The sequence below is a fragment of the Durio zibethinus genome, chromosome 26, assembly GCF_047325235.1.
Source record: "Durio zibethinus cultivar Kanyao isolate XHJ-2024 chromosome 26, ASM4732523v1, whole genome shotgun sequence".
Lineage (NCBI taxonomy): Eukaryota > Viridiplantae > Streptophyta > Magnoliopsida > Malvales > Malvaceae > Durio > Durio zibethinus.
Window position 1 is genome coordinate 18848984 of NC_143187.1, and position 25380 is coordinate 18874363.

A 25380-nucleotide genomic window follows, 5' to 3' on the forward strand; every position below is an offset into this window, starting at 1 on the left:
AAAATTAAATTGATTCCACTGCAATGTCAACCTAAACTAAATCATGATTTTACTGTTAATATTTATGTTTTACTTGATTGAACAACTATTAAATGGCTTTCATGCTATGCTAGCATAGTTAGACTATATACAAAGAAGTTGGTTTAATAGAAGAAAATATGTACTAGAAATCAAAATTGAAGAGCAAAAATATTAACTTAGCTTCAGCTGTTTGAAACTCTAGTAATAATAATAATAACAATTGTGGAATGCTGGGAAAAAAATACCATAGAAATTGATACTGATAAAACAGTAGTACCTTTGCATATCGATGTCTTGGATTCTTGAAAAGACTTGAATCCAGAAGAATGAAAGAATTGTATTGTTTGTGTTTTTAAGGACAACCATGATCATCAATCAATACTAATAAGACCAATGATTTGTATTACATATATGTATATATATATATATATATATATATATATATATATAGCCTCATGAGCACAGAGAAGAGAAGGGAACAAAGACCTAGAAATATGTTAGTAATAAGTTATTGATCGATTATACCCTCAATTTTAGGGTTTTAAATTTAAAATTACATGTTTCCATATATTAAAGGGAAAATAGGTTAGGAAGGAAATATGAGAGAATTTGTAGTAACTCCATTAATTTTGTAATCACTGATTTTGGGAGCCGAATCCAAGAAAATAAGGATTAGCTATGGAAACAAAAAGTGTGAATATTATTTATAATTAGTTGTTTACTGATTTTACATGGCTGCTGCCTGTTTTATTAGGCCTAAAGTTTGGGAAATTGATTTCCTGGCCTTCCGTACGTCACTGGTTCATCAAATCATGGGTGATTATGAGCCTGTCACTAAACTATATTTGTTAAGCCGGCAACAACTAAACCAGTTTCACATTTTCTCAAAAATTTTCCCTTATACTTCTTGGCCATTGCGGCTAATCCTTTCACTTTGGTTTTTTGCGTGGAATTTTTTCAGCTTTATATGTTTCATTTTTTATATTTTTTTAATATATTTTAAAGGGTATACATGATTTAACTATATTTTACTTTTGTTTTTTGCATAAAATTTTTATCTCCACATGTCTTTTTTTAATATAGTTTAAGGGTGTGTATTACCCTACTAAACTTGTTTGTAAAATCTAAAAAGTCAGTGACTGTGGACGATATAATTGTTGAACCTATATTGATTTTTATAATATCAAAACCCTTTTGTTGTTAATGTCTAACAAAGTGTTTGTAAAGTCTAAACTCAATCACTTAGTGAAATCTATACCTTGCTCTATATTTTCTCACTTAAATTTTATAATTTTTATTTTATTTGTATTAAATACTATTAACCTCTCTCTAGCACTAACTACTTAGGACCAATAAGGGATATCAGAGTTGGTCTCTTGGTTTCACAAGCTTTAACGTCATTAAAAATGATCCAAATGGCATCAACAAGTGCAATTATTGTTGGAGCTAAAAGACATTCCATAAACGAAACCACCTCTGTGTGATGGATCAAATTATCAAATATAAGTTGAATATTAGTATATTGACAAATTTGATACTTATCCCTCGTTTTTGTGTATATACATAAAAAAAGGGTTGGAATGAATCAATCCATTCGAAGTCAAAATGGGTTGACTTTGAGGAAAGCATCGGCCTGCTTATGTTGTGGTTCTGATAAGCTATGTTTTTATCATTGGGTGTCCGTAATCCACTTTCTTTCCCACTAAACTGTTATTGCACTCACTTTCCACGATGTACAAAAGAGAGATCTTTTTAATATAAACTAATATTTCTTAGTTTCAAAAGTTTTGAGCTCATCTTTTGTTTTTCTAGAAATAAGGAAAAGTTGTTGAATTAGTAACATATGAAGATCCAAAGGAAGGCTACTTTTGAGATGACAATAATAATTAATCAAGGTTTAAAAAGGTGCTTAACTATAATGAGATTAAGGGAAATAAGCTTATGGCCGGATGATAAAGGGGCAAAGATTAGTTCTAATTATAGTATTAGTCAAGGTTTAGTGTTTTGTTGTTTTCTAGCTAAAGTTGAAAGGTTAGAATCAATTAGATAAAGGTCAAATATATTAGCATGCTTTTTTGGCTTTTGATTTTGATCTAAAAGTAGGGTTTCTTTTATAATTTAAAAGTCGGGTCAGAAGCATGACATCTTCAAAGATGGTGCTTAAATATGGAACCTTTGTTAAGAGTCAGTCATGTTTGATTAGACATTTTGATGTCTTTGAGATTTGGGGTTTCGCCTGTAGCTACGGTTGAAACGTAAACCCTTAATTTCTTTCCCTCTTTTTTGTAATTTGCTCTCTTTCACATACAATAATTCAATCATCTATGCTTTATAAATAGAAAATATTTGATGGATTGAAGTGAAGTTTTCAATGGGCCAATGATCATAGAGGGAATCACCGTCCTCCTTATGTTCGATGAGACATTTGGAGAATCTACTGTAGTAAAACAGCCATTCTCTCTCTCTACCCTTTGGCTTTGGACTCTTTCAAAACACAAGTGTTTACCAACTATCTTCTCGATCTCATTATTTTTTTGTTTTTAAGAGATACTTAGGGGCTCCCTTACAGCTGTTTTGAACATCAAATCAAATCAAAGATAATTAATCATTGCTTAGTAGTATTAGTTAATTATAATCTCCATAGCCATTAGGCATTAATTGTTTGACTTGGTTACCAATGAGACAAGAACATGGAGTAATTAATTAATTTGAAATTACTAATTATATAAAGCTGAAAGTCCAGTCTATAATAAATTTTCCACATGAAGCTGGGAATTTTAATTAATCAAGGAAATTTTGCATGCACAGATTTTTATCTTTATTGAACTGTCAGGTTTATACAGAGTATATTGTATAGACCCTAAAAAAACTAATCAAGTTGCTCTCAATACAAAGTTTTTCTGTTTTGTTTAGTTTTTAAAAAATAGATCACTCAGATATATCGCTGGGATTTTCTTGGTGGCCCATCCCGGATCAAAACCCTAGCTAACTTGTAGTTTAGTTTATTATTTTTCATCATTGATGTGGAATTCAGACAACACTTGGCCCACGTTCCTGCATGACAACCCCCGCCCCATAATAGAACAAATTGAACTGGGATTCTCTCAGGCCTGAACATTTCTATACAGGGTTTTTGTCTTCACCCACTACAATTGCCACCATCCTCATCCTGCCATGTGAAGCTACCCCATAATTTATTCACTTTTTTTATTTAATTTAATTAAATAAATCAAGATATAATAATATTAAATATATAGTCATTAAAAATTAAAAATCGCCAGCCCTGGTTCCACGCTGACGATTGCTTTCTACAGTAAAATAATAATCAGAATGAGATGTTGGTGTTGAGCTGGTACAGGCGAGACACACTTGCCTAAGCCTCTGACGCCTCTTGATGTCACCGTCTACCGGCAACCTCAGCCGTTGCACCCATCACAGCCTTCTACACCTGTTTATTTGCCATCTGTGTTTGATTAATTTTGTACATATATAATTGCTCATGTACCCTTGCGATTATGTATATTAAAAAGTGTAAAGTAAGAGGGTCAAATTAAGTGCGTTTCCATAACTTGATTTCAATAAGCTATAGCTAGCTATGGTTCATCTTTCCTGCCCCTTTGACTGTAGCTTCATCCAATCTTTATAATTGACGACAGTTGATAGGACCAGTGAAACAAGGTCAAATAAACATGATCAAATGGTAATATATATATATATATTGTTGGCTTGAACATGTGTTGCGAGTGACTCTAGGCTTCGTGCATATGGGTGGGGTTCCAGCTTCTCCCCACCAACCACAGTGCTTGCTTACCGTCCATTCAGTAGGCTTAGCTATGGAAATTAATTTTCCTAGCTAGGCTAGCTATGAACCATATAGGTATGAAATGTAAATAGTTTAATTAATTTCCATGCATTATGTATTTTTTAAGAAAGAGATGCATGGATGAGCTTCTTCCCAAGGTAATATAATCCTCACTTAGGATATCACAAATTTAATGATCACGTACCAGTAGAACATGACAGACTTAACCATAAAGTAAAAGTCTATTGGGAATTGCAAAATGATCTTTTCTTGTTTTTTTCTTTTAATTTGTGATTAAGGTGGTTTTGGATGATTAAGCTCTTGTATTGTGTGGCACGTGGCGCTTTCCCATGTGACATAAATGACTTTACGTACTATTTAGAAAATTATTTTCTGCTTGCCTTTAATTTTCCCCTTTAAGTGCTTTTCAAGTTGAAAAATCATAGTCATCCATTGCCCAGTATCCTTTTCTAATTCTATCCTGTTAATCTGCCCCATAAGATCAATTGCGTGAAGATTGTTTTTACTGGGAGGGAGGGTCTGGTCTGGTGATCATCTGCTCTATTAATCTAGCTTTGAAAGTTTTAAACTAATTTGCAAACCCTACATTGTTTTTTTGCAATTTATTTTTGAAAAGTGAAAAGTAAATAGGAAAGTGGAGACAAACAAAATTATACTTGTTGAAAGACTATTAATATTTGGATAGAGCTTGAAATCCCACTGTTTGATAATAGTTTCCGTAGGTGTCTCAAGCCTAACATTTTCAAAGCCAGCCCTAGACTCTCCTTAACATTTACGGAGTTAAGTCTAAGTCGGACTAGACCCTGCCATAGCCTTTTCCCCCTCATTGCTAGTACATATAAGTAAAATATATATAAGTATTTTTGGATAAGTGAAGTGATTTCGTTACCCAAAGGCGCGACACGTAAGCAATACAATCCAAAGCATACATCAAGCAAAACAAATGCCTATCGACGTGAAGTAATTAATTTAGTGTCCAAACATCACACAAGTCCCTATCGACAAACACGATCAGCAGCAATGTTCCCCAAAACTATTCTAGCTTGGGCTTTAAAAATGAGCTGAAGCCTACGACTGTATTTCGTTTCCTTGTCAAGAAAGATTGATTCATTCTTGCAAAATGGTCTTATTGATTCTTGGTGGTGTTAGAATTATTTGGTCTGTTCGTATGATATGTCCCGTTTTTAAGATTTGAGATAGTCTGTATGATGTGTATGTCCTTAAGATGTCTTATATTTTTTGTAATTGAACTATGTTGTATCTTTTTTTTTTTTTTTTTGGTTTATTAATAAAATGGGATTGGCTGCGAAAAAAAAAATTCTTGTAAATGGATCTTGCTTTGGTAGCTGAATAAAGCAAGTCAACAATAAAATTAAATTATTATTTCTATGGCATCATATCATAGCAGTGAGCAGATCAGGGTTAAGTAACAAAACCAAGCTGTCATGCATTTGCCAAGGATAATTGTGGGTTCTCATTTCTCAAATCAAATCTTTTTGGCAGTTGAAGCATGTTGGGCCTTGGCCTTGAATGTCATTTTTAAGACAAGGGATGGGCCTGTGGGCTTGTAGTCCCAGTCCACAAGGCCCAATTAAAACTGTGTGGCTATTTTTGGGACTGTGAGGTAAGTCGGGTGCAAAAATGATGGTTCACGCCCACCGAGCATTGATGGCGATTCCAGTCAGACTCACACTCAGATCATTTGCATCCTCTGCTGCTGCTTTGAAATGGGAAGGCGGGGTTTCAATGGTTCAGGGAGCTTCTCGAGGAATTGGCCTTGAATTTGTGAGCCCTCTTATCTCAACTCATGCTCAATAAAACTTCACTTGTTTTTGGTAAGTATATAATTGCATGCTCAAGATTTTTGTATTCAACTAGACTGATCCCAACACTTTGTTACAAAATGGTTGGATTTGTTTTGATAGTTTCTATTTGAATTGAAACTCACCGGCCCTAACATGTTTTAGCCAACCGAGGGCTATGTATATAACTGTCAAACACAACCTGATGTGGTTGTGTCTACTTCCGGCATGTCCTAGTGGACCTGATTTCGAATCTCAGTCTCTATTTTCCAAGTACTGCTTGCAACCTCTAACACTGCTACAGCTTTTTCATTGAGCTATTATGGGCACTTGTCGATTTGCATGGAAAATTCTACTCTAGCATGGTTTCGAGTTGTGCATTAGTGTTTTATATTATTGATAAACTGCTATTTGTATTAGTTCTACATTGCCTTACAGAGCACATCCATCTGCCTATTGGTGTTAGTTTGACAGTGTTTCTAGTATCTAATTTTGTTACGTCACAGTCTAGTTCAATATTGTGAATGGATGCCTTTTTTCTTGAATGGCTATTTAATGAGCAGTTTAGTACTTATATTTATGGCCACAGTTGAATAATAATATGCCGTTATGGGATTACAAGTTTTACTTGTTAATCTGACTCCAGCCACGGTAGAATAATTGGCTACTAAGAGGAGGGAAAAGTTTTTGTTCTTTCTTTGATGCCCGCTTAATTTGCATATATTTTAATTCAATGATAGCATTGCGATTGGTTCCCGCACTATGATTTTGACATCTGCACTTCTGAACGCAGGTTAAACAACTGCTGGAAAAGAATGAAAAAGGGCATGTTATTGCCACCTGCCGTAATCCTACAGGGGCAACAGGGCTTCTTGAATTAAAAAATGAGTTTGCTGAACGCCTTAATATTTTACCATTGGATGTGACTGTTGAAAGTACCATAGAGGTTAATTATCTGATTCTGTTTCTTCCACTCTATTCCTTTGTCTTTCATATTAAATATATCAAAATAAGACTGACCATTGACACATCATATTTCAGGAGTCAGCAAAGTCCATAACAGAAAGTCATGGCTCTCTTAACCTTCTAATTAATGCATCGGGCATTCTTTCAATACCCAGTGTATTGCAACCAGGTATGAACTTGCTGCTATTGCTTTAAGAAAGCTTTTGAGGCTTTAACATCATCAGTGTCCTATACCTTACTAAAAGAGGAACTGAAATTTTGCCCCTACACTTTATTCCCTCTTCTTTTTCCTCTCATTCAATTTGCTATCTAGGTGAGTGAATAAACTCCTTTGATTCCAGTGCAGAAACAACACTGAGCAAAGTAAACAAATCATCCATGATGCTTTCTTATGAGGTTAATGCCGTTGGTCCTATTTTAGTGATCAAGGTATGCCGACTATTTATTTATTTTATTTTCATGGAAGACGTTTCTTTAAACTTTCAACTTACAAATGACCCTGAATCTTCTGGAAGAACCTCAATTCACTTTGTTTGGTTAAGGAATTTACAGTCAAAGTACATTTTGTTAGCAAAGTACATTTTAATTAGCATTCCTTGTTGATAATGTTAAAAATGCTGTATATTTTCATTAGGCAGAGTTGCCTTGGTTGCCATTTTTTAAACATATTTTGAGGGGTAAAGTTTACCTGTGGTCACTAAACTAATCACTAATTTCATTTCTAACACTAGCTTCAGTTTGTAATAACTGATATTCAAACTTTGCAACATGTGTAAAATGTTACCGTTTTCTCAGCATTCATTAAAAAACAATCAAAAGATAAAAAAATCTGTCCTAGAGGTAGCTTATTGTAGGTCAATGGTCCTGGCTATAACATCAAGCAAAAACTAAAAAGAGAGTCTCGTCTCCTTTTTCTGTTTTCTTCTCAAAATTCTCAGATATCAAAGTCCTGTACACAAATTTTCATTTTCTCTTCCAGCTTGGGTTGATCCAATAGAAGGGTCAATGCTTATGAAATTTGGTGATGCCTGTATGACAGATATATGTGCATTAAGCATTGATTGTTATCACCATTGTCTTCCTTGGTGAAGTTTAAGTTAGTTATGGTGTATCCAGTCCATCCTCAAGGATTTAGCATGTTTACTTTGTGGTTGTTTTTCTTATATTTTCTATTCTCTGTTCTCTACTCCACTGTCTTGTTTTATGAGAGATTTGTGAAGTTAATTTTTTTGCTATTTACTTTCCTTCTTGCGCTTGTTTTTGATGGTTGGTTGTTGCTCCCCCTTTCTATGAAAGAAATAATTAGAAAAAAAAAAAAAAAAAAAAAAAACTGAACCCATTACTGAACCTTTTTCTTGGCGTTGCTATTGTTGGTGTTCTCAATTTCCCAGGTCTCTCTCCCTCTAATCCAGCTTGTGCTAGATTTTTACTAATTTAGTTCTTTGTTATGTGGATTAAATGATTTAAAATGGGATAAGGTACCTCTATACTTTTAATTTTGGATCAAATTTCGTATTGTTCTTCAAATTTTAGAGCAATTAAAGAATATTCAATAGAAAATTTTGTTAGAAACTGTTTTATAATTCAAAAAAAAAAAAAAAAAGAAAACATAAAAACATGACAGGGAAAAAAAGGTTAAGACCAACTTAAAAAGTATGATGTGCTGTTATATGTAGTACAAAATTTCATGATAAAATAAGAAAAAGAAAATTTTGGATTATGTGACATTATATTTAATAGAAAATACCACTATAAAATAAGAAAATAAATAAAAGAAAAAGAAAAATATGGACTTTAGCTTCATGGTTTTTTTTCCTTGCCATATCATTTTGAAAATTTTCTTTTAAACTATAAAACATTTTCTAGCGAAGTTTTCAACTAAATATTCTTTAATTACTCCAATATTTAAAGCATGATGGTAAATTTACTCCAAAATTAAAAGTATGGTGGTAAAATAGCACTAATTGAAAGATTGCTGATAAATTTGAACGATCCTCATAAGTATACTAACAAATTTGCATCTTATCTCATTTAAAATTGATTGGTTTATTTTTTTTCTCTTTTTAATTTTTGGATCAATGAATGAAGAAGGTGTTGCAGTTGCAACAATTTAAGACTTTAAGTTTTTAATTTGATAAGATTCTTTTCATTTTTTCCCCTTTACAAAGAGAATAACCATGAGTTTGGAGATAGAAGGGGGAAGCTGAAGTTTGGAGAATCCATGAATATAGAGACTATGCGGGTTTAGATAGATTAAAGGAGCACAGGACGGAGACAAGAACTGGCTACATGCATAAAAGTTGATAGGTTGCTTATTGTATACATCGGAATGCTTTGGTTCAGAAAGCGGTTTGTGGCACCAGTTTTTCTTTTCTGTCAAATTCATTTACAGATGCTAGCTGAATGATCACATTGATCCATATTGCAAATTTAAGCATGTACGAAATTCTATAGATTGAAGTTCAATTCTTTGAATGAAATTTAATTTTTTCGGTGAGCAAGGATGAAATTACTCCTATTTTGAGCAAAATGGGGATAAATGCATTTCATGATTTCATGGTGGATACTGGATAGACATTTATCTAGAAACATGAAGAGAGTCATGTGCATTATCTTTTCTGTTGAGTATGGCTTCGATGTTTTCTTTTTACACAATTGGCTCCTTGCACAAGTGTTCTCAAATGCAAGGTGTGTTGTGTTGCAATGGATACATTATTGGAATCTTTCTTTCTGATGTTATGCTTGACTTGGAGTTCTTCATTGCCCTTTGTTCTTAATGGGAGTTTATTGACAATATAATAGACATTTCTGTTTGTGATGTTGCTGACAGCATATGTGGCCTCTTCTGAAAGCTGGAGGAGGTTTTGGCACTGAAAGGGATGTTGCAGTTGTGGCCAACTTAAGTGCTAGAGTTGGCTCTATTGGAGACAATCGTCTAGGGGGCTGGCACTCGTATCGTGCTTCAAAGGCTGCACTTAATCAATGTATGATTTTCTTCCCTCCCAAGTCTCTGTAGGATAACATTCCATTCTCTTCAAAAATGCACATAGACAAACTATTGGGAAAATGCTCATTGTACCTGTTGCTTTCACCATGAATATCATAAGCTAGTATACCCTTTTCTTCTCTCGTCGCCACCCCTATGTCTTTGTTTTTTAATATGAAGTGATAGTGTTGTGAAATCTTTTGGTTGCATATCCAGTATCTATAATGATAATCTTTTATCCGCTTTCGTCACTGAAATAGCTTGACTTGATGCATGCAGTGACGAAAACTATTTCAGTTGAGTTTGCAAGGAAGAAAGACCCAGTTGCATGCATTCTGTTGCACCCAGGCACAGTGGATACAGATCTGTCTAGGCCATTCCAAAGAAATGTTCCCGCCGATAAGCTTTTCACCAAGGAGTTCTCGGTGCAAAAGCTCTTGACCATCATTAACAGTACAAAACAAGAAGACAATGGCAAGTTCTTTGCGTGGGATGGTCAGGAAATTCCTTGGTGATTTACAAGTTTCATTTTGATATATACACAACATGAAGAGATGGTATTGATTTAAATTTTTATTAAATTAATAAATTGTCATATTGGTTTAATTTGCTGAACTTTCATTCATTCATTTCTTTTGTAGCTTATCTTTTATCTTTTTTTTGGGGGGGACATTTTCAAGTCTTTGTCATGTACAATGAATTTGTAATTTGAGTGGTTGGATTATCTGAAAATAAAGGGTAAATGTCTGTACTCGTGATGAAGAGTAGCTTTGCAAAGTGCAAGAAACTAAGATGAATTGCTATGCCAAAACGCAAGAAGTGAGCTGATCTGATTCTACTAAAACCAAGTAACCAACTTGTACTATTATCGGTAAAGACCAACAGTAAGTAATGTTGTCTTAACAAACCGTTTTATTACATCCAATATTCAAATCTAGCTAGCTGCGGGACTTCTTCTAGTATCATTGTCCCAGCTCTATCATAACTTAGTAAATCTTGCATGGTCGGTGTAGACATTCATCTGTGTCTAAGGCCAATCGAAATCTGTTTTATTGTTATTATTTTGTTATTATTATGTTATTATATTATCATATTGTTATCATATTATACTATATTATGTTATATCATATTATTATATTATATTATTATTACTATTGTATTGTTATATTATAGTATATTATATTAATATATTATATATTTTTTTGTTTTTATTTTTATTTTTTTTCCTTTCTTTCAATATGCAATCACAAATTTAGGAAACGAAAATCTGAATTCAATTTCATAATCAAATGTTTTTAATGTTGAATCAAATCCGAATAATTGGTAAATTTAACCAAATCAGAATCTTAAAATTATGTTCGGGCAAAACTCAATCTCATGATTCAAGCCTAGATTGATTCTGTCCATTTTTTAAAATCGATTCTAAAAGTGCCTATAAATCAAACTAAAAATCATAAGAAACAAGCATGGTTGATTTAAAAAAAAAAAGATGAACCGGATGTTTTGAAAAGTTTTTGGACAGTAGAAAATTTTTGGGATTTTGATTTTAGAATTATGGATTTGATTTGAAGTTTTTGGGTTAGATTTATGTTTTTGGGGTTTGGATTAGGATTTTGGATAGCTTTTGAAGAAATCTAGGCAAATCTAAAAAAATCTACAAATTTTGGGTTTTTTTTAGAAAAATCTAGGTTTAGATGAATTTTTCGGTGAAAGATGAATTTTTTAGTTGAATTTTTTGGCGGGGTTTGAATTTTTCGGTGGGATTCCGGTGACTTTTCCAAAAACCGATAGTTTTCTAATTTTTGATTGAATATTCTAGTAACATTTCTAGAAATCAACAGATTTTTTCAATTTTTGGTTGAATCTCCAATAATGTTTTTAGGATTTTTTAGAGAGAAGTCAAAGAAAACTAAACCTAAAGAAAGAGAGAGCAGGAGCTTCTGTAGAAGGTGACTTATATAGCAACCCAAAATGGTAGCATTTTATAGGCCTTTTGACTTGCGCATAACCCGTTGACCCACGTGTTAACCCGACCCGAATCGTAGGTTTTCTTTTTTCTATTTTAATTTTAATTTTAATTTATTTTTTATTTTTTATTTTATATTTTGATTTTATATTTTATTTTTAGTTTTATTTGTTTATTTTACTAATTTTTATTAGTTATTTATTTTTATTGAGTGATTTTTCATTTTATTAAATATTTTACAATAAAAAATATTTTTTAGAAAATAAAAAAATAATAATAAAAGTATAAAAAAAATTTTAAAATAAATTCATGAATTTTACCAAACTATTGGAGAATTTTCATGGATTCAAATTTTATGAAATCCACCAAACTATTAGGAAGTTTCATAAATAAATTTCAGAAAAATAAAAATAATTTTATCCTCTAAACAATTGGAAGATTGATTTTTAAATTAAGTCTTATCAAACTACTGGGAGACTTAATAAAATCCTTAAAATTTTTACAAATCTTTTTGTAATGAAATCTCATTAAACTATTGTGAGATCTACCTCAAAGTAAGTCTTACTAAACTATTGGGAGACTTTACTAATTTTTTAAAATAAAATACTTTAATAAGTTTGATGACAGAGCCTATTCAGGGTAGGACACTAGTCCTTATAAATACTCTTGAAGTAAGAGAATTATCTTAAATTACCATCAAACTATTAGGACAATTTTAAGACTAATTTTTAATATTTAATATTTTAAAAAATCCAAAATATGTTTAAGGCTTGAATAATTTAAAATCAAACCGATACCATCTTTTGATGGGCATTTTGAGGGTGTTATAACCTTTCTCACACTTAATAGTACTCTTGAACCTAAAATCTGGTTTTGTAAATTATAATTTACTTCAGGTAACCAATCACACCTAAACAAAAAAGATCTGTGACGCTCTTCTAATCCATGTCTAATAGTAGGTTTACGGATCTATACGTTATGACAGTCGATAATCAAAATTTTAAAAAATGGTTAATAATAAGCCTTATTTGCTACGATGATTGACAAAAATATATGCTTTTATAAATTAACTAGCAATGTAGAAAAAACTTACTTCTCGCAATTAGTGTTGATGGAGACAAGCAAACCAACTTTTATGTTGCAAGCTTAAAGAATCTGGCTCAAGAACCCGTCTTGAATTCTTAGTGACTCAGCGTCAGCCTTCAAGCATCGGTAGATGGACTTCTTATCATCCACCGATTTTACATTTTAAGTAAGCTGTTGTAGCCCACTATAGCATATAACAAAGGGCTAGCATATTTGCCTGTTGCAAATCCCATGTATACAGCTGCCTTGGCATCCACAGTGGGACAAGGAACAATTGCTTCACCAATGTTGGCAAAGAAAATGAGGAATGAGAGTAGAAAGAGCATGGACAAGAGTTGGTTCTTCATGGTTGGTCGTTTGTCAAACTCTATGAAATATAGTTAAATGGATTTAAGTTAGATTGATGAAAATTGGGTTGGAGTGATGGATTTAAATAGGGAAGAGTCATTCATACGATGCCTCTACTACTCTAAAGGCAGCTTATCTCATTTTCAAGCTTTGGGATATGAGAGGTTTGTGTTCCCAATGAGATTGATTAAAGTCAGATCAATTTATGAAAGAAAACTTGTGTCATGTTATGCATAGAAGTACGTACTTTCACAAATGTTAACACAATTAATGTCTCATCCTAATGGCTCACAGACCGGAGTACGATGCCTTAAATTTTATTTTAATTTTTTTTCTTGACATGCCATAGAATTTCATTAAGAGATTAAAACAAAAATTAAACAAGTACTGAATAGCAGATGCCCAAATATACCAACAAGAAACTACTCAACAAATAAAGTATCCCAACCTAAAAATAACCAAGCCAAAATAAAATCACACTACTACTGTATGCCTAAACAACAAGCAGAGAAAACCAAGCGTTAAGCTTCCCAACTCATCCAAGTAAGCACTTTAAATGAAAACCAGCAAAGGTTGTTCTTTGTGTCTAACTACAGGGCATGACAAGAGTCTTATGCCTTGGAATTTTTTTTTGACGTATCAGATAATGTGAATGGTATTGGTACATTTTAAGGGGTTTTACTATGACTACCATAAAGTAGATACTTCATTTCGATAATCAATTTAAGGAGATGGAATACCAACAAATGATTCATGCGCTTCAAAATCCAAATCCTCTCAAGACAAGGCTACTTTTTTTTTTTTGCCATTAGGTTCGGGCGTTATGCTAGGGTTTTGTCCTGAAAACATTTGCATAACCCCAAAAACTTGAGAGATAATGTTAAATGTTTGCACTCGAGCCCATTTGTAACTTATTTTAGAAAAAAATTCAATTATTTTATTGATTTTGTAGATACCTTATTTTATTATGATCCAAACCAATTGGACCTAAATCAATTGGGCCTAAATCAATCAAGTTCAAATTGATCGAGCCCAAACCAATCCAAGCTCAATTATCCATCTTTTACTTTTTTTTATTTATGATTTAATTATTTTAGGATTTCATTTTTATTTTATTCATATGTACATTTATCTTGATTATTCTTTTTTTTTACTTTTAATTTTTTATCTGATTTATTTTATTTTATTTTTATTTATCTTTAATTTTAAGTTCATTTATTTTTAATATTTATTTTATTTTACTTTATCTAATTAGTCTTTTTATTTTAAAAAAATAAAAAATAAAAATAAAAGATAAGATGAAAGATAATTCTGCCAAAAATAAATTTTGAGAATGATTAATAATAAAGTTTAGTGTTATCAGAATTGGAATTTGATTTAACTTGCAGAAGATAAATTTTAATTTATTTTATGATAATAAAAATTTTTTTGAAGATTTAATCATTAGTGATCTACAACTCTCTTAAGTTAACCCTAAAAAAAGACTTACGATCAATAATCAAGAACAACAACAATCAACAGAAAACAACAACAAATCAAACAAAAAATCAAAGAGAAAAAAATAACAGATTGGTGTAGAAGTGTGAGGATATTTTGTTCTTTGGATTTTTTGAAGCTTTTGAGAAGGGAAAAAGGACAGTAAAGTCATGCAAAAATAGAGAGATTTAGTCTTTCAGACTTTTTTGGCAATCTTTAAAGAGAAAGAAAGAGGACAATGATTTTGGTTTAAGTGTGATGATTTTGTGGCTTCTAGATCATTGATTTTTTGAGGAGGAAAGGTATATTAAATTTGTTTGAAAAGAGTATTTGGAAGAAAGGTTGTTTTGGCAGGGAAAGACAAAAGAAAAAAAAAAATTTTTTAGAAAATTTCTAAAATTTGGGGAATATTTTGGCTATATATGAATTTTTCAACGATATTCATGATTAAAGTTTAAAGAATCAAGCAGCTTCTTGAAATTTTTGTCATTGAAAACTAGATTTAAAGAGAGAATTTTGAAAAAAAAATGAATAGAGAGGGAGAGAAAGAATAATCTAAGAGAAAAAAAATTGGCTTTTATATTGGATTCAAACGGTGACATTTTGAGCTTCATTTGTGCCTAAGATCTACACATTGCACCGAATGCCTAGCCCGAACAGATCGACTCGTGAGCCTTTTCTCTTTTCCCTTTTTAGCCCTTGAAGTCGAGCTGCCAAGCTTACCGAGCTGATTGTTTGTGTTTCTAGCTAAATACTTGACCCAAGCCGAGCCGAGTGAGCCAAAGTCCTTTTTATTTATTTTTGTTTTTATTTATTTATTTTAGTAGTTACTAATTTTTGTAATATTTTTTGCATAATTAAAATTTAGAAAAAGTTAGAGGAAGTCATTTTAAATTATAAAAAAACATAACATAAAACTTTAACAAAATTTTGAAAATAAATCATAAATATTTACAGATGAAATTTTTAGAAATTACAAATAGTTAATTTTTAGGAAATTTCTAGGTGAAAGGTTTTTTTTTTTTTTTTAGATTTGACCCAAATGAAGGAAAAATTTAGATAAAATCTCAATAATAATAATTAGTATTTATTTTCTAAAAAATAATATTTATAAATAAATTAAATAAAATTTTGAAAGTGAATTAACAATTATCTAATGATAAGATTCTTAAAATTTCAAATGAAAAATTTTATACGAAATCTTTAGGTAAGAAATTTCTCTAAATTTGACCCAAATAATGGAATAATTTAGATGAAATTTCAATAACAATAATTGTATTTTTTCCAAATAAAAAGTAAAAAATTAAACTTGTAAATTTGTGTGAAAATATATGACAATTATTCAAGGATGAAATCTAAAGAAAAATCCAAATGGATGAATTTTTATGAGATTTCTAGGTAAAAAAGTTTTTTTTTTTTTAATTCAACCAAAATAGAGGAAAAATTTATGTGAGACTTCAAAAAAATAATTGTCATATTATTTTCCTTTTAAAGATTAAGAAATAAATGATGAATAAATAGAAACTGAATTTTATGAAAAATATTTCTAAATTTGACCCAAATGATGAAAAATTTAGAAATAAAACTTGTAAAATAAAGAATAAATTTCGAAGATGAAATTTTTAGTAATTGCAAATGGATGATTATCTAAGAAATTTTTGGATGATAAAATATTTCTAATTTGGACCAATATGGTGGAAGAATTAAATATATTTTTAATGAAAATAAATAAATAAAAAATGATTATACATTTTTTCGATAATGGAGCTTTTTTAAGAAAACAAATATGATTCTTGAATAGTCTTGAGGTGAGAAAGTATTTTAATAATTTTGATAGATCAATGGAGAAATCTTAAAAAGTTATTTGCAATAATTAAATAGTAAAATTTAAAAGAAGACCATTAAAACCAATATCCTTAAGATAATATAAAATTAAATGGTATTGTTCTTTGGATAAGCATGCAAGGGTGGTATAACTTTCCCTATATGTAACCAAACTTCAAAATCACATTCTGATTAATAGACTAGAACTTATTTTTTAGAGACCCTTAGTCAAGCTTAGGATTTTCTTAAGATGATAGATTAATTAGGTGACCAATCACACTTAGATAAAAAAGATTAGTGGCAACTCCTAAAATTGTATATAGCAATAGATTCACAGATATATACGTTATGACAGTTTGACGACTCCACTAGAGATGCATTAAGAGTCAAGACATAAAATTTTAAATTTATCCTAACCTTTGGTATAATGGTTTTAAAATGTAATGATTACGTAATTGTTTACTAACAATTCTTTTTTTCCTTTGTTCTTTGTCTTTTGTTTGATTTATAGAAAATTAAGGTTGAAAACTATATGTTCCTTCATAGACACATTTATTTGCATTATGTAAGCTTTATACCTAAGCTTCATCTATTTTATGAGGGAGTAAAGTATCTACATTCTCGTTGTTATAATGATTTTGAGGATCATTGAATGAATTTGAAAACAAAAGAATGGAGTTGCTACCATTTTTTTTTTGTTATGTGTGATTGGTCATCAATTAAAACTTTCTTTCTTAATAAAATTTTAAAACTAAATAAAATTTATTAAAAAAATAATTTTTGGGTTTGCAAAAATAGTTTGGGTTGGGGAATCGGTTACGTGTGAAGAAGGATTAGCACCCCCATAGCACCCGTTTAAAACGGTACCAATTAATTTTGTGTTATCCTTTAATTATGACTAAAATGATCTTAATTTTGGTATGTAAAATTTAATTTTCCTAGATTTCTTTATTGTAAAAAAAATATATTTTTATTTTTTTAATATGTTTGAAAAATAAATAAAAACCTTATATATTGAAAAATTCCTAAAAATATTTCAATACTCTGAAAATATTAAAATGAACCATCTCACCTAAGAAATTTTTAAGAATCGTTACTCGAAAATTTCAAAAATCCTATCTTCGACAACTCATATTTATTTCCATAAAATATGATATCCATAATTTTAAAAACAAATAATATTTTCTAAAACTTATTTCTATTACATTTATAAAAAAATAAAAAAAATTATCAAAAATTAATCTAAATACTCAAATACATTAACGACATTTTAAATATATTTTCTTACCTAAAGATTCCTAAAAAATCACTACTCAGATTTCTTTTAAATCTCATCCTCGAAGATTTTTCGTTTATTTTTTAAAAAATTATTAGAAGTCAAGTAATAATAATATTATCTAAAAATACATTTATTTCCTAAAAACACTCATATTTATTAAGAAAAACTATTCAAATATAAAATAAAAATTTTCATATTAAAAAAAAAACTTTTAAATATTCTAATACTTTGATAATTTTTAGAAGATTTTTCTCACCTAAGAAATTATCAAAAATCACTACTCGGACTTTTCGAAATCCCATTATTAGAAATTTTTATTTCATTTATTATTCAAGTATTTAATAATAGAAATCTTCACCTATAATAATAATAATAATAATAATATAAAATAGTTTTTTCATGAGCATTATTAAATATTCCAAAGCATATATATATTTTATGGACATATTATTAACATGAATAACATAAAAACATTTCACAAAGAAACCCAAAAGTATATAAAAAAACTACTCAAACAAAACTTTATGATGAAACCCGAAGTCCTCTGCTCACCTAGCCCAAGCAATTGGAGTCCAACAACTAAAACGGATTCTGGTCGATTGGGCTACTAGAATGGGTTGTGGGCTGCAAGTCCAGATTGGACAAGTTACGGGTTGAATAATCAAACGGGCTTGCCCGTCAACTTTTTTTTAAACTAATTTTCACTATAAAAACCTTGTTTTTTTTTTTTTTTGTTCATTCCAAGCTTTCTCTGAAAAAAAATCAAGTTTTCTCTAAACTTCCTCAATACAAAACTCCAACTGTCACTCAACCCAGGCATTGGACCACCCAAGTGCCGTTGTCGCCTTGTTAATCTTCCAAACTTTTAATGCTACCTCAACTCTTCCTTTGCCATTTCATTTTTTTTTCTTTTTTTTATTTTTTCTTGTCCTATTTTCTTTGTTTTTAATGAAACTGATTTTTTTTTTCACAGGATTCACTTGGCATTGGGTTCCTCCTTAATGGAGGACTGTGTTTTTTGGTTTTGATTTTTTATTTTTAACTGGGTGCTTTTTGGTATTTTCTTGGTGATTTTTGGTTGGAGAATGGATTTATGACGAGGATGGATGGGTTTTTTAGTTCAAAGATTGTTGGGTTAGTGCTGAAGATGAATGGGTTTTGGTTGATTGGAGCTTGCAGGGGCTTAGTTGCATGGGTATGGACGAATGGTGAGGTCGATGAGGGTAGTAGTTAGGGGACTAGTGACATGCGTGTTTTTGGGGTTCTAGGATGGAAAGACTGGTGATGGGTGAATGAAAGGTTTTTTTTTTAGTATTGGGGGGGTTTTAGGTATCTTAAGAAGGGCTGGTAGGCATGAGACTTGGGTCAATGGTGGCTTAAGGGTGGTTGTTGTGTGAGAGGTTGGGTATCGCTTGGGTGTAAGGGCATGTAAAGGGTGTGACATTGGCGAAAGTGTTGAGAAGGGGTTGTGAAGGTGCACTGGTGCTAGGTCGAGGTAAAGGTTTTGCATGACTTAGTGATTGAGACTGGGATTAGGCTGGGTAAAGATCGGGTTTTAGTATCTGTTGGGACTAGGGCTGGGTGAAATGGGATTGGTGCTTGGAAATGGTTTGGAGTAGGCTAAAGGGTGATGAAAAGTGGCTAGCAAGGTTTTGGTGAGGTTTTGAAACTGATGGTTATAGTGCGTAGAGATATTGGTGCTGAGTTGAAGGCAAGGGTTTTGGGGGCTACTGCTGGGTTGAGGGCCCATTGTGAGAGAAGGTTTTAGGTGGAAAATAAGTGCTTCCCTCTTTGATGTTTGGTCTTTATGATTTTTTTATTTGTGAATGGTTGCAACATAGCCCAAAATGTTCAGAGTGCAGAGTAGTAAAGTTAAGATTGAGATTGTGGAGTGCAATATGGTGGAGTAGTGGGTAGGATAGTGGCTGGGCAGTGCAGAGTTTGAAAATTCGTAGTGGCTGCTGGCCACTTTCTCTAATTTTAGTTTCCTTTTGTTTTTGTTTGTTTCCTCTATTTTATTTTATTTTTATTTTAATAATAACAATAATTTAACTAATTAATTATTTTTTGTATTTTTTTTGTAATTTTCCAATTAATTTAATTAATTCTAAAATATCAATAAAATTAAAAATAAATAATTTAGAACAAGTTCGAATAAATTTGATCTAATTTAATACTTAAATTGGCTTAAATAAAAACATGCAAATTGAGCTTAAAAAATCAAACAAATTCGAATCAACCCAGACAAAATTAAGTGTCTATAGCTGCTCCTCTTTGTATATTACTGAGAATCAGGAATATGGTAAAAAAATAGACAACAATTTTGTCTGGGGTTAACAGTTTAAAGTTTTCAAAAGTTTTTTTTTTTAACTTTTTTTTTACCTTTTTTTTAGAAGTGGTTTTTCCCAAACAGAGGTTTTGAAACTTATAAAAAAATCTTGTTTGAAAATGGTTCCCCCTAAATAGAGGTTTTGAAATCTTGTTTGAAAATTGCTCCCCCAAAATAGAGGCTTTGAAACTTTAAAAACATCTTGTTTGAAAATTGCTCCCCCTAAACAAATGCTTTAAAACTTTGAAAATGGCTCCCCTAAATAGAGGCTTTGAAATTTTAAAATCTAAAATGTTTTGCCCGAAAGACTTAAAAATAATGCCCAGAGGTCTTATAAATCTTGACATCTTTGAATGCTCATTCCAATCAAAGGTATTGAAACTTTGAAAATTTAAAATGTTTTACCCAGAGGTCTTGGAGATTATACTCGGTAATCTTACAAATCTCAATATCTTTGAATGCTCCTCTCAATCAGAGGCATTGGGACTTTAAAATTTTAAAAAGGTTTGGCTAGAGGTCTTACAAATCTCAACATCTTTGAATGCTCCTCCCAATTAGAGGCATTGAAACTTTAAAAATTTAAAATGATTTTTCGGAGGTTTTAGAGATTATGTTTAAAGGTTTTACAAATCTTGATATCTTTGCATGCTCATTCTAATTAGAAGCATTGAGACTTTAAAAATTTAAAATGGTTTGCTCAAAGGTCTTGGAGATTATGCCTGAAGGTCTTACAAATCTTAATATTTTTGAATGCTCCTCCCAATCAAAGGCATTGAAACTTTAAAAATTTAAAATGGTTTGCCTGGAGGTCTTGGAGATTATGTCTGTAGGTCTTACAAATCTTGACATCTTTGAATGTTCCTCCCAATCAGAAGCATTAAGACTTTAAAAGTTTAAAATGGTTTTGTCTGAAGGTCTTGAAAATTATGCTTGGAGGTTTTAGAGATTATGCCCGGAGGTCTTACAAATCTCAAAAATTTTTGAATGCTCATTGTAATAGAGGCGTTGAAACTTTGAAAATTTAAAATGTTTTGCCTGGAGATTTTATAAATTATCCAAGTGCTAGTTTAACTGGACTTAAGTCTTATCTTGTATCATATCTTTTCTTTTTGTAATTTTTCAACAATCCCTCTGCTTTTTACAGATAATTTTTCTTTCAACTTTTCAAACCTTTTTGACATTTTGGTATCCTGTCAAACTATTTTTTCTTTTTTCTCATCTTTCATGATAGACCTTTTTTTTCTCTTTTTTCTTGTTGTTTTATTTTTTTCATTTTTTTGTAACATTTACAAAGTTAACAAACATAATCCTGATACAAATATCTATTTCCATCAAATGATATGAATGCAAATGTCGATGCGAATGCTTGATGCAAATATAGGTAACTTTTTCATAATGCCAGTGTTCCTTTCATGTAAATGCACTTACAAATATTTTTTCTATGACATAGATGCCGTGATGAGAATGCACATGTTTTTCTTATGATGGAAATGCAAATGCCTTGGTTAGCATGCAAACGATGCAAATGTTTTTCTCAAGATGCAGTTGCTAATGATGCAAATATGAATGTATTTTTCATGATGAAGATGCTAGTGATACAAATGTGAATATCTATTTTATGATGTAGCTATGAATGCAAATGTTTTTCTCATTATGCACAAACAAGTATGAATGCGAATGACGCAAACGTAAGTATGAATGCAAGTGATGCAAATGCCAATGTCCTTTTTTTATTTTTTAGTAGTATGCATATCAAATAACTTTCTTATGATACAAATGTGAATGCAAGTGATGCAAATACGAAGACTCTTTTTATTTTTGCAATATGTAGATTAAATGTCTTTCTAATGATGCACATGTAATTGGTGCAAATGTAATTTTTTCATCATGTCAGTCAAATATCTTTTGTAATTGATGCAAATTCAAAGACTTTTTTCATTTTTTTTCTAAAACTTTTTGTTCAAAATTTCAAGGTTCACTCTTTACCAAAAATGATCTCAATATCTTATACAAAAATACTCAACTAATCTTCAAACTTTTCCAAAGTAATCACAAAATTATCCCACATAAAGTGTTTTTGTAATCATTGAAACAAATTAAAACACATAACTTTTGAATCTCTTATAAATTGATGACTACTATTTGTAATGCTTATGGATGGCATGATTGACAATTCAATTTTTTTTCACTGGTGGGCATATTTCAAAATAAGGCTCGATGATTACTATTTGAAATATTTATGGATGGGATAATTGATAATTCAAAATTTTTACTGATGGACATATTTCAATGAAGGCTCAACAAGAGTTGCAAAGATTTCTATTGAGCTTACAAAAGAGATAATGTTTCTAAAACATTTTTCTTTTATTGAAAACATGATACTTTAATGTGCATCAAAACTAATCAATATTTTTTGAGAAATATTTGGGAAGACAAAAGGGTTGGTTTGTTATTTTCACACTTTGGTGAAATGCAAAGTCTTTAATGGTTACTAAAGGTTTTGCATTGTGACTTTTTATTCTGGATAGAACCTTAGAACTCTTAAAATTCTTTTAGGGTCTTAAAAATGGTTGTAGCTCTAAACTGCCCTTTTTAAGTTTTTACCTTAGAGCTATATTTTCTAACAATGAAAAACTTGGTAAAATCTTGCCAAATAACAAGTATAAACAAAGTTTCAAGGGCATAGCTCTTTAACTCAACTATCCATATTATATTAGAATAGACTTTTCAAGATACATAATATACGTCAAGGTTCGAGGTTCTAAAAGAATGGATAAATAGGCTCAAAATATATCATTTATGATAATTAAGCCAAGGATCTTACGAAACATTTTCTAGACAAAAAGTCATGTGTTTGTCTTTCTTTACTTTTTTTTTTAATTTTTTTGGGAAAATTTGATTTCGTCTTTAACAATCAACTTCTTGAGTTCTATTTTCCTGAAGCTTTATTCACTTTTTGACTCAGACTCTCATCTTCAAGGTGTATTTTTTCTTTTTTTTCTCTTTTTTTTGAAGACATTTGACTTCATCTTTAGTAATCAATTCCTTGAATTCTATTTTTCTAAAGCTTCATTCACTTTTTGCCTTGAGCTTTCATTTTTAAAGTGCATTTCTTTTTTTCTTTGCTTTCTCCTCACTTTTTTTTTTTACTTCATCTTTAGTAATCAACTTTCTTGAATTCTTGGGATTCCAACTGAAGTCACATTCACTTTTTACCTCGAACTCACATCTTCGAGGTGCATGTTAGATGTTCTCAATATCAGATACTTTTTTCATAATTAGGCTTTTAAAGATATCGTTATTTTGCCCCCAATATAAAAAAAATGATCTTTGATCGGGGTTTATTTTGAAAACAATAAATTTATTAGGCTTAAATGGATAGCAAGTGGATAATTTTACTGTAAGCGAAGGATAAACGAAGTTGACCATTCATCATTTCAAATATGATTACTTAATTAGAAGAACAATGTATTTAAAGAAATAGATAAAAAGCTTCTTCTTGTTTTTTTTTTCATTTTCATCGTTTTTTATCTTTTTTGTTTTTTTTTTTGTTACAACCATTAATCATTTTTGCGTGACTGATGCCCCATCTTGTTTTTTTCATCAAGGTTTTTATCAGGTTATATGGGACATCTAAAATTTGATTGTACTGTTCATAAAAAGGTTCATTTTGGTTACAAATTGTCTGACATTTTAGTAAAATGAGGGAAAAATGTATTAAGGTATGAAACAAATTGTCTTAGGTAAGAAAAAAGTTTTCTTCTTTTAGTCAATGTGCCTTAAAACATGAAACAATGGTTACATGAGAAAGAAAGTTAAAGCATTTTTTGTGTTTATGTCATCGAAAGAATTTGAATGGTTCAATCATTTTGGCAAGATTTTATACACATTGAATTATCAATTAAAAATTTAAAAGCGTATCTTGCTTGATTTTCAAAATTTAAAATGAATTTTCAAAATTGGCTTATTTTGTTCATTACCCAAGAAAAGATCATGGTTTCAATATATCAAATGATAACAAGGTTCGTATGTGAAAATTCATATCCCTTAAAGAATTATGACTAGTGAGTAAAATTATTAAAAATGATTGAAATATATGAGTGGTTAAGGAAAAAATGTAATGATATTGGATGAATTTTTTTTTTATATTAATCACCAATTATTTCAAGATTCGTGCCATAAAATATTGTAAATTTCCCTTTGAAAAAACCTATATATTTTTTTATTTGATCTTGAAAACTACTTATATGGGACTTTATTGTAAATCATTTTTTTTACGAAGTGCTTTTCATTTTATGATTTTGAAAATTAATTATGTGAGATTATTATTCAAACAAATGCTTAGAGATAAATTTCATAAAAAAATCGAAAGCATTCATTTCTTCCAAAATAAAATTTAACAAGATTAATTTAAATAAGACCTAAAGACACCATGCAAATGTCATACACAAAAGGTTAAAGGTTCAAAAGAAAATTGTTTTATCTTAATCTTTCAAACTTGAAACATTTTTTCACATTTCAACTTTTCACATTTTGTAACTGGACAGAGTCAACTTTCATTGTTCCATCAGTTCTAAAGCCAGAATACCATTATTGATAAGATTTTTAACTTTTTTTTTAGTTGTCTATATTTTTTAGTTGAATGACCAATTGCCCCTATATGATAATCACATTTACAATTAGAATTATAACTCATCATCGATGGAATAGGTGTTATTTTCAGAGGCATAGAAGTGAAGTATTAGCCTTTTATTAGCAAAAGCAAAAGGTGAGAAATAAGGATTGCAAGTTTCTTTTGGTTATTTCTTTTTTTTTTTTTTTGTTGATCAGGTAGTAGGCTTAAATGTATGGACAAGATTGTAAATGGTCATTTGGGAATGGGGACTTACTAGAAAACTTAGATATTGGCTTGGTTGGTAAAGATATGGGCTTTAAGAGATATTGCTTATGACCAAGAAGTAGGGTTAATGAAAAAGATAAAAATTGCATGGGATGAAGTTTTTACTAATCGGTAATAAAAGCTCTCAAATCCATGTAATAAAGGCTTCCTTGCTAAAAGAAATGCACACTAATCAATTTGTGCCTTTGTTAGAATAAAAAATGATTTAACTATTAAATTTTTCTTATCTAATCAGTAATGAATATACTAGTGTAATCAAGTGATTAATGCAACTCGATTATTTTGTTATCCAAATTGTTTAATGGTTGATGTAACTCAACTATTTTATCATCTAAATTGTTCTACAAATGTCAAAAGGGATATATTTGTGCATTAGTGTCACTCTTTAAGGAATATGAGTTATACAAAAAAATACAGGATTTGTATTTCTAAGAAGATTAAAAATTTTGAAAAATATAGATTCGTATGCCAAATAAATATGTAATATTTCAACAATACTTACAAAAGTATGTTTTCGAAAATTATCTAAATACACAAAAGTTCATTTTTGAAAATTGTCTAATATATGAATGTT

General features: G+C 30.4%; 1 protein-coding gene and 1 pseudogene across 1 annotated transcript; one reads left to right on the plus strand and one right to left on the minus strand.

Annotated features, from left to right (window-relative positions):
• The first annotated feature begins 5361 nt into the window (after window positions 1-5361).
• LOC111274106 (NAD(P)-binding Rossmann-fold superfamily protein) lies at window positions 5362-10204 on the plus strand. The gene is made up of 6 exons (XM_022858757.2): window positions 5362-5629; window positions 6440-6592; window positions 6688-6781; window positions 6959-7041; window positions 9443-9596; window positions 9878-10204. Exons 1-6 carry the CDS (start codon window positions 5486-5488, stop codon window positions 10111-10113), a joined length of 864 nt encoding a protein of 287 aa, XP_022714492.2. The 5' UTR covers window positions 5362-5485; the 3' UTR covers window positions 10114-10204.
• A 2385-nt stretch (window positions 10205-12589) lies between these two features.
• Window positions 12590-13228, minus strand: LOC149511403 (non-specific lipid-transfer protein D, cotyledon-specific isoform pseudogene; annotated as a pseudogene).
• Between the last annotated feature and the right edge of the window lie 12152 nt (window positions 13229-25380).

Excerpts from the sequence above, each read along its gene's own strand:
- LOC111274106 (XM_022858757.2), top strand. The coding sequence starts at position 5,486 with ATGATGGTTCACGCCCACCGAGCATTGATGGCGATTCCAGTCAGACTC. Across the intron at positions 6,593-6,687 it reads CTGTTGAAAGTACCATAGAG|GAGTCAGCAAAGTCCATAAC; the intron begins GTTAATTATCTG and ends ATCATATTTCAG. Across the intron at positions 7,042-9,442 it reads GTCCTATTTTAGTGATCAAG|CATATGTGGCCTCTTCTGAA; the intron begins GTATGCCGACTA and ends TGTTGCTGACAG.